The 10,676-nt window shown below is 37.2% G+C and overlaps 1 protein-coding gene and 1 pseudogene across 1 annotated transcript; both read right to left on the bottom strand.

Moving 5' to 3' along the window:
* Positions 1–201: 201 nt before the first annotated feature.
* LOC108727730 (uncharacterized) lies at positions 202–2,070 on the bottom strand (annotated as a pseudogene).
* Positions 2,071–4,210: 2,140 nt separating this feature from the next.
* LOC108727728 (uncharacterized) lies at positions 4,211–8,510 on the bottom strand. Its single transcript, XM_018455948.1, has 3 exons — positions 7,969–8,510; positions 6,590–7,074; positions 4,211–5,941 (listed from the first exon to the last, which is right to left on the bottom strand). The coding sequence occupies exons 1-3, from the start codon at positions 8,277–8,279 to the stop codon at positions 4,623–4,625; spliced, it is 2,115 nt and encodes a 704-aa protein (XP_018311450.1). The 5' UTR covers positions 8,280–8,510; the 3' UTR covers positions 4,211–4,622.
* Positions 8,511–10,676: the final 2,166 nt, after the last annotated feature.

Below are 10,676 nucleotides of genomic sequence, written 5' to 3'. Positions count from 1 at the left end.
CACCTGTCTAATGTATCCACTAGGTTGACGTTAAGTCTTGCCACTGCATAAAGCTACCTGTTTGTGACCGTAACGCTTATGACAACGACAAGCATGTCATAACACTACCCTTATGGTTCTAGAACTTGTTCATTGAGTGGTTTTGACTCTTCTCTTATATTGGTCATCAGAGAGTTTGCTCAATAGATCGCCATGAACCTCGACGAAGTTTTCGTCTTGACGTACTTCGAGCTTGACTGGTTAAGATGCGAGATCCTTTCAAATCGTTTTCTCATACGCTACACACTTAGAATAGTTGACCGTATGGCAAATCTATCGGAATAAATGAATAATTAGACATTACAATTATAAAATACAATCAGACATCAGTCTGTCGCTGTAATTCTTGAACAATAAACTTCTAATTGAAAACAACAAAAAATCAAGTTTGATAAATGCAAATGTAAATAAGAATAAAAAATTGTCAAGATGAATAAAATAAGGTTGCAAAAGTGACAACTTTATTTATTCTTAAATAGATGATTTATTATTTTATGTATCACTATATTATGCTTTGTACTCTCAATTCTAATTATTAATTTTTTCATAATCATTTCTCTACTTCCCATGCTGAAATTGTTGATATGTTGAAGAAGACAGTGTGGAAGACAGGGTGGAAGTCGAAACGTATATAATAATTTATTATTCTTTATTTCCTCCCCTTTTTATTAATTTATTTGAAAATAAATAAAGTTGTCACCCTTTCGATTGTCACCCTTATTTTATTATCTTGACTATTTTTTATTTGCAATCTAATTAAAAATTTCTCAGTTATTTATTTTCCACTACTTTTCATCATAAAATTAATTTTTATTGAAAAAACGAACAAATTAGTACGTACCTTCCGGACCGCGCGTGAATAGGTAACGAGATATATATGCTTTCGCTTTCCAGACTAGGTTTTCGGTCGTTGCATTCGGCAGGTGGACTTCCAAGGAACTTCACAACGAACTTCTGCGAAATTCCTTCCGCCGCAATCGCCAACCGCGAAGGCCGCTTAAGGATACGACAACGTCCCCGCCGGGACCCGTTGATGCAAAGTTCTTCGGTTGCCCGCAAGCTCTTTTCGACACTGTTTGGCGTTTCTTGCGAAGACGGTAACGGTCTCTCGCGTCTGCGGTGGTTTCTTCCTGTCCGTGGATATTTCCTAAACAGCTAAGGAGCTTCTCAAGCACAAAAAAACGCTCAAACGATCTCGGTCCTCTTGTGACTGGCAATTTTTCCGTAATAAGCGTGTTTTTGTAATGCAGAAATATTTTTTTGATTTTTGTCGTTTTTCGAAATGCAGGTTCGAACTGTTTGTTATTATTGGTGAATAATCGTAAACTGGTCGTCATAATGAGTAATATAAACTGCTATGCAAACATATAATCACTCTGTTCGCATTAATATAATATCATATGATACGTTCTCTTGTCGTCTGGCCTCAGTGCGTCGACTGTCATACGTATATCGCAACTATATTTGGCGCGTTATTAATTTTAATTATTAATATGCATACGCGTTGGACAGGACGCAAAACTTTATGACTACTCGCACATACGGGTTAATAACTAAAATTAGTATGTAGTGTGAAATATAATTAGAATTGACGCACGTCACTGGCCGCAGTACAGATTACGTCGTATATTTATCTATTTTAATTTGCTCGGTCCTCACCATCCCACTCTGTATCGTAAATCTCATAAAAAAATTATACATAAGCAATAAAAAGCGACACGTTAATTTTATATATATTTCCGATATGATTGAATTCGAATTACTCGGTGACGTTAAATATCGTATGTTGCCATTGTCAATATCAATTATATCACAACAAATGCTCCGATGTCCATGAGTGCGCGAAATATAAATTCCCCTTTGTCCAGTAATATGATCGATCCATCCCACACTGTTGATTATTGTTCAATACTGGACAAATGTCATTGCAATGATAATATCTCATTTGAACGTTGTCAATATTATTTAGATGCGGATAACAATATTTCGCGTCGTTCTTGCAATACGTATTGGTGCATAACGAATTTTCAATGTTACATCTGGAGCTGTCAATTAGTGAATGACAGCTGGCATGATGTTTGATTGCGCATGAATTTTGCGGGAGAACGTAGTTTACAGAGGTTAGATCTTCAGAGGTAAGGCATGGAGTAGTCCAAACATCGTAATATTTGGGTCTTCTAAGACAGATGCTCGATAAATCCTTGCAATATCTTGTTGGTTCTATATATCCTGACGGCGTTCTACGACAATTTTGATACATTTTCATTGTTGGTCTTACGGAATATTGAAAAATTTTAGAAGTTCTTGTCACTTCAGGCATCCTAACGACATACTCGTGTTTCAAGATTTCATCTTTGGGTACTTTTTTCAACTGCGGCTTTTTTTCTTTTTTCTCCGTATCAATGCGATATTTGACTCGATATTTTGATTTTTTATATGGCACAGATTCTTTGGAAATACCTTTGGTTATTTTTTGGGCTAATTCTTTTTTCTTCAAAGGTTTGATAGAGGAATCGACTTTTTTTACAACTTTTTTTCTTGAATCAGTCTGAGTCAATGTATCTTTTTGTCTTAAAGTGTCAATATTATTTAGATATTCGCCTGACTGCTCTAAAGATTTGGGCCTTTTCTTTTTTAGCTTCGGAATACAATTTATCATCACACAATTTTCATCATATGTCTTGTCAGTGAAAATATGTTTGTCTAACATTCGTCGTAGAGAACTTTTCTTCGATAATTCTTCCTTTTCTTCTTTCTTTTTTCTAGCAACAACAGGAGCTGTGGTATCTCGAAGATCATCTCTTTCCGGAAACGTGACCGATACTGTACGCGTAAGTTCAGACCTCTTCCTTAGGTCTTCTATCGGTGGTTTTACTTGGACATCCAAAGCGTTCAGAGATTTATCTAATTTATTTAATTGTAAGTTTACCGAAAAATCTTGTGAATTCAGTCTAAAATGGTTTGGAGGAGATTCCAATATTTTCTTGTGTTGTATCTCTGGTTGTGTTGCCGTTGAAGCAACTGCTGTAGCTACTTCTACAGCAGTTGGTTTTTCTTCCACTACAAGAGATGGTTTTTTTTCTACAACAGATGGTTTTTTTTCTACGACAACAGATGGTTTTTTTTCTACTACAACAGATGGTTTTTCTTCCACTACAAGAGATGGTTTTTTTTGCACTACAACAGATGATTTATTTTCTAGTATAACAGATGATTTTTCTTCCACTATAACAATTGGACTTTCTTTTACTACAACAATTGGTTTTTCTTCCGCATTGGTAATCGAAGATATTAATGGTTTCGTGCTCTCAAATGTTTGCTCTTCCATCTCGTATTTTGTAGGCGTCATAGATATGGATTCGAGGATTGAAGCCGCTTGTTCTTTGGCAGAAGCGAGACGTGCTTTTTGCGTTAAAGCGTCAGAGACTTTTGCAATTTCCTCGAGAATAAAATCCGCGTGCCGCCTCTTTTCACATGCTTCTGCGAAAGTGTCAGGGCTTGTCTCCAAACTGAATTCTCTATCCACGGTAACACTTTGAGTCCCTCTGCCAATGCATTGCGGACCGCAGCTACGTTCCGAAACGACTTTATCCACGTCTTTCGCTGCGTATTCCGCATATCGATAAGATGTGCCGTGAACAAAATGCTCTATGGTGTCTGAAAGATTTTCATGTGTTACTTTATCAAGAACATTACTTGCTCGTGTAGTGGAGGTGATTGCATCGACCATTTTTCGCTTCAGCTTAACGACAACTGCATCGGGTTTAATTACATTGTCTATGATCGATGATAATGAAGTATATACAGATATTTTTTCTTCAGATTTACTCGTACTGACACTTCGCTTCTTTATATCACATTTTTTTTTTTTGCTTTGTTTTATTCGTGCAGTGGGCCGCGTGAAATACTTCAATATCCTACGGAAGAACTTGTGACTTTCTGGTGTTGACGAATCTCCATTAGTTGCATTTGGAGTATCGAGACAATCTGTTTGTTCAATCTGACAATTTATGTCAGAATCACCGATTTTTTCACGTGCCATGTTTGATGTGCTCAATATGTTTGATATGAATAATAATATTATAGAATATAGTTCGACCCCATTAATATGATTAAATATGATTAATTAAATATGCTAATATTGAATAGGCTAAATTGTAATTTTGCCTCATGTTGAATAAGAAAATTATTTTGCAATGCACAACTTCGTTTAAACTTTATAATTTTCAGAAGAGATTCATAATTAACTTATTTGTTTCCATTGCGCTATGCATAATTAAAATTTCAATTTGGATATAAATTTCGGCAGGATGTGGACACGTTGAGTACATTTTTGATATGCAATAGCCAAAAATAGACACATAAATCAGTACATGTGTAAATGTGAGGTTACTAAGATTTAATTAAATTAATCGAAACTCTGAATTTTTCTCGATATCTCGAAGTGGTTCGATTAATCTACGCAAAAATTTGACAAACGCAAATTTCAATATTACTGCAATAATAAAATTATTATTTACATTATGACAGATACATTTATATTTATATAAATTGCTGTATCGAGAGAATTTCCTGAGCGTAAATCATGGAGGAATTGTTACGTCTCCTTTTCGTTTCGCCAAATAATCGTTCAATTCGGACGTTTCCGGATATTCTGCGATTATCGCCTCTTCTAAAGTAATCGAGTTATCCGACCGTCTCATTTCGTAACACTCTTGCTTATCGCATACGAAACATTGTACAGTCTTCGACGGGGTTGTAATCGCATCGTGGGGACGATTGTCCGGATAACTAAACATGTGGATCCCGCTGGAAGTTATGTTACTTGATGACGTTTGCGTTTCTGCTTCTTTTCTATCGTCCGATTCCGATTGTAGCATTATGGTCATCAACACCTTCTTCTTCTTCTCGCCACTGAGAAGGAACTCCGATAAAATTCTCGTAACAATCGCGTCAGGTGTTTGCACTTGAACGTTTACGTAGGCTCGCCTCTTATTGCCTTCTCGATCGGTTTGCATAGTAGACGGATCTATTTGCATAATCTTCACTCTGTTATCGTAAGTAGTAGTGGCCGTACTTGATAGCTCCTTTCTTCCGATGCCCCTTCTACTCCGTTTAAGCACAGGCACGATGGTTTTATTATCGACGGACGATCGCCTTCTCAAGAATTTCATCGCCGTCGCACAGAACGGCGATTTGAAACCGGGACGTTTTCTTCGCGATATTGCCGGTGAAACAGGTGACGTCTCCCATTTGGAAGTCGACGCTATCGGTTCGTCCAAGTCGTTCCGCAATGAGTGAACCGTGAGATCCGCTTCCGTCAAGGATACTGCTGCAACTGCGATCGTCGATATGAAGCTCCTTTCGGTTTCCGCGATCGAGCCCTCAATACTCTCGCACGTTTCTTCGCATGTTCCCTCGCATGTTTCTTCATAAGATCGTGTTTGTTCAGACGTCGCAGATGTTTCTACTCGTTTGTTATCTTTAGAAGAGGATACGTTCATCGATTGAGACTCATGATGCAGCGAATTATTTTGCGAGGTAACCGGCATGTCTGCGCGAATCGCTTGATTATCAGTAGTTACAGATACTTCGTAACAATAAACGTGCGTCTCTTGAGACCTCCTATTGTTACATATGCATGTTTGAGAATTTTCATAACATTTAACAGATTTTATTTCTTCGGAAGTACGTTGCATAGATCGATCGTCTACGGTGCCCCTTGCAAAATTTCGGTTATCATCGCTACCACCTCTATTGCGAAGTCCTGGGTACGTAAATTTTTCATGATACATGAAAGACTCATTCAAACGGGATTGAGAATGTATATCCTCATCATGGCTGTACGTTTCATTCCGTGGTTGAAATTCTACGATATCCCGATACCTGCCATGTTCATATTCTAGAAGAGCAATTATTATTTCCGTATCAAAGGCGAGAAATTTATATACGCGGGAAACGAGAGAATATTTTATGATATTGAATATTGTACAAGCATTCGTATTTAAATGCAAATTCTCGTGTGGGTAAAGGCTAATGTAAAATTTGAATATAAACATCCTTTGTCTTTAATGTATATAAATTTGGAAATTTTCAAAGAAAAAGATTATCCTGGAATTATAATGAAAGATTTTAATTTGCGTTCAATAGTAACGCAAATCTGCAGAAATTTGTATTTATTTAAAATTAAAAAATTTTTCTATCATTTTTCGATTTCATTTAGCCGAAATAAAAAAAATACATTTTTTGTTACAGCGCAATATTTATAGTTCACATATTCGGAGAGATGCAGGTACAAAGAGACGACAGAAAAAAATCGAAAACCCGACAAAATTGAAAAGCAGTGAAAGATAAAAAAAAACGAATGTTCGTTGTTGCGTTATCGTTTATATAAAAAAATATTTTCTTAAAAAAAAAAAAACGTTACATATATTTTCTAAGTTGATTCAAATATACTGCGTGTTATTTGTTTGAATATAAGTCACAAATTTCGATGACTCTGTCAATGCAACAGGTAGATGCGTAGAGGATTGATCACTATTAATCGTACCGCTGTAATTCACACAAGATTCTCCGTCCTCCTCTTTTTTGGCGCTTTGATTCGTGTGCTTCTGCACATCGCGGCGAGAAGGTGCAATGGTCCGCGAATTTTTCCGCATCGGTACTTCTGTATCCCCGTGATATTTTCCCACGTCCCCGATTGTACGTTCTTGACGCGCCTCCGTTTTTTCCTCGCTCTTGGAGCGCATTAAATTTTTACGACACGTTTCACCGCATATTTTGCCGGCGCACGAGGACGTGCTCTCGACGAGCGTCGCGTCAGCCACTTCGACGGGATTTTTCTGTGAACGTTCCGATTTAGGTGCATCCTTCACAACACGGCCGACGCTCGTAGCAGCGAGCTTTACGACGTTCTTGCACGCGTCGTGCACTTGCGACCAAATTTTGCCCATCTGTAAACTCGTCCAAAGAGAGTAATCGCGCGTCTCGTGATGTTTGCCGTCTGCGTTTATATTGTCACTCTTCGTTTGTGACCTGTGAAACATTCGTTACAACAAGCTTTTAACACGTACTTTTTATTAGTTCAATTTAAAAGAAGAATCAATTTTGAATTAATTAAAGAATCTGAGAAAGAAATGCAACATAAATATGTTAAACTCTATATGTAGCACAAACTGAAATTATATATTATATATAATAAAAGATTTATTCTTGGAATCATTAATATTATCATTTTATTTTATTTGCAAAACGTTAGCATACATTTTTTAAATTATGTAATTTGAGTTTGCTGCATATAGAATTTAAGAGATTTATGTTGCACTTTTTTCTCAGATTTTTTAATTAGTAAAGTCGATTTTTCTTTTAAATTTTACTAAATAAAGGAAGTTCATATATAAATATCTTTATTGTATTAGTTTTGAAAATATTTTAATGGTTTCAGAGAGTTTTCAGATTCGCGAAGCAAATCAGATCAGGAAAAAAAATAAGCTTAAATTAACAAAAATTAAGAAAAAAATTAAATTAATAAAATTAATAAAAAGAATAAGATTAAAGAAAAACAGTTTCATTAAATTCTGATTATTTCATGTAAAAAAATAATAATGAAAGTGTATAATGAATATATAAATGTTATATAAAATAAAAATAGTTAGAAGGACTCCAAAAAATGAGAGCAATTTTGAAAGCAATGTACAGAACGAGAGAAAAGTAGAGAATTCTATTTATCGGAAATAGATGTATGCTGTAATGCCAAAATCAGGCGGGGACTAACGTTGCTTCGACCATTTCTAGGCTCTTTTTTATATCTGTTGGACATAGTCGACGTTAGGTAAGAGAAACTCGGTGAGAGAAACAGAGAAAGAGAGAGAAGAAAAGCGGCGCGGTTCCTTTATCATGCAGCCATATCTCATTCAAATCGACTCTCACCTGGAATCACGTTTTCCTTTGAAATCCACCCTCGCGCGTGTACCAGCATCTACGGTCGCGATTCTTCTCTTCCATTTGTAATCCAATTGTTGAACGTCAGTTTCAATGGAACCCCGTTTCCACTTCGAATCCACTCCGCGGACGGATCCGCCTTTTTTCCCGGGATGCTGGTTTGAACGCGACGATTTCGCGACAACGCAGTCTGGGCAACGCCGTCCGATACAGTTGTCTCTCCACGCGCCTGTATCCCACGTGTCGGCGGCTTTCAGCGAATCTGATTTATATGACCGATCGCCGTCTCTCTTCACCATCGTCGTCGTCCACCATCCGCTCTTTCCAGGACGTGTATTTATTTCACATAGCGATGCATCCACGGGACGTGAATCGTGAAGATCGGTAACGCTTCCGCTAGGCTCGGCGAGTTTCCGGATTGTGCTCGTCGAACTCCCTTTCTCTCCATCGCAATTCGTGCACCGTACGACTCCATCTGGAGAATATTCATCGGCTTCTGTTGTGAATTCAGGCGCGATATCCGATCCGAATCGTCGGAAGAGCAGAATTTTCGAACAGTTTTGCCGTTCGCGACATCAGGAGACAACGGTCGCGTTGCATATTTATGTTGGAATCGCACTCGTTTGAGTCGTAGAAACATCGGCATCTCTTCGTGCAGGTATATTCAGGATAAAAGCACTCGGCCATCCAATCAGTTTGCATCTCGGCATTGAAATCAGAACCATCTGTATTATAATCCTTCCGATCACAAATGTGATATTCTTGATGTGTGTCGTTAAAAATTGAACAGCAGTAGTTCGTGGTACATTTCCCTGTGTCGACACATGTTTCGTCTGTGTTCAATATCGGATATCGTACGTTATCAATATCAACCATCGTGTTATCGTGATGACAGCATTGCATCAAATCAAAAATTTCATAAGGCGTACAAAGCGACTGCATATTATTTTCCACATGTAACTTTTGTTGTTTATCTAATGAATTTTTGAATTTTTTTGGTGCATTGACAGTCGTATTGGCATTTTTATGTAATATGTTATTCATTGACTTTCTCGAATAATTTCTACATTTGCGTTTTGTTATTCTCCGAGTTTTCTTCACTTTGTTGCCGTCTTTGGCACAAAGCACGGTCAGTATAGAATTGTCGATCATTTTCTCCATCATTTTTCTCGAACTGCGATTCCACATTGAATATTGCTTCCTGAAAAAGATTTACGTACATGATGTTTTTAAAGAATTAAAAAAATCTTTAAATATCTACTTTTGTTGATTGCAAAAAAAATTCATACTTTGGTACTGCGACAAATTTCATTTCGGGTACTAAATTGTGCGTGGAAATAATGCTGATTTTTATGCCGCCGCGGGAAGTGCCATACACATCATTGCTAAGATCAATGATCACACCATCGGGCATCTTGCGACGTGTTTTTCTCTTACGATTCGATTTGCATTCATCTTCGTTCCTTGAGGGAGTTCTATCATTTTTGACCGTTTCCTTGCAAGATTCCTTTTGTATCGCGTTTTCGCGGCTGGAAGATACGCACGTTTCAGAGTAATCGTTCGCGAGCTCATCAATCTTTCCTTGATCCAATTTAAAAGAGCATATTTCATTCGAAGAACCGTCTCCATAACTTTTATCCAGTGACTCGTTGTCTTCTTGCGATATGAAATCGCGGACGTTATATGTTACACCAGAATATAAAAGTGGACTATTTTTGTATCTGCGACTCTTGTTTCCATCGTGCGACAGATCCACCGGTAGCTCGGCCATCGGGATTTCTGGTCGAATGAGCTGCTCAGCATGGTGCCTCCAAAATCGACGAACAAGTGGATTATGATTATAATATTGAATTACATAATTATAATATTGAATTGTTACGCAGTAATTGACGGTTGGACGATCAGAGCGATAATTATTTGCAAAATCTGTAATATAGACTGGATGTAGTGCGAAAGAATAATAACTTAGAGTGATGATAGAGGCGCGGAATTGTGAAATTGCATGTCGACTTAAACTCATGCTTAAACGATAATTAAGTAGTAATTGTCATATACGCTAAATTAAGTAGTGATTGCCATACATTATTGTATTATGCTGCTCATTATTGCCGTATTATACTGTGAAATTATATTGTTCTCTCTTACGTGGTAAATGGAATCTCGTTCACTGGCAAGTGGGCCATTGAAATGCAAATTTACAGAATTGGAGTATATATACTAGTAAATTTTGAATTTAGCGAGGTTAGTTGCCATGATCCTGACGTCCAAAGTTTTGGTTATTTGGAGGTTTTCGGAAACAACGGAGCGAATGGGTTTGATGCGCGACGCATGTCGCGCGCGCGTTATTTCTACCGTGCTATCCGTTTCACTATCCCTCTCTCGCTTTATCACACGATTTCTGAATCTGTAAATCTACAATGAAATGGTTTCTCCTGCTAAAAAAAAAAAAATAAATTGTCGAACTTAAATTTTCAAGAAATTTTGTAACATCTCGTGTAATAATCTCGTTTCTACATGATCGAAGTGATTAATAATGAGCGAGATGCGTACGAAAAATTTGTAAAAAAAATGTATATTTAGACAGTGTACATCGAGTACTCCATTTTAGCGACGAGTTTTAGTGTGGTTCTGGCATGCGGCAAAATACATTTTTTCCACGAATGTTACAATTTTCCATTATTTGCGTCGGTATAATC

The sequence above is a fragment of the Mycetomoellerius zeteki genome, unplaced genomic scaffold (genome assembly GCF_001594055.1).
Source record: "Mycetomoellerius zeteki isolate Tzet28-1 unplaced genomic scaffold, Tzet1.0 scaffold52, whole genome shotgun sequence".
Taxonomy (NCBI): Eukaryota; Metazoa; Arthropoda; class Insecta; order Hymenoptera; family Formicidae; genus Mycetomoellerius; species Mycetomoellerius zeteki.
The sequence above is the reverse complement of the archived record's forward strand: the minus strand, read 5'-3'. Positions and strand labels throughout refer to the sequence as shown.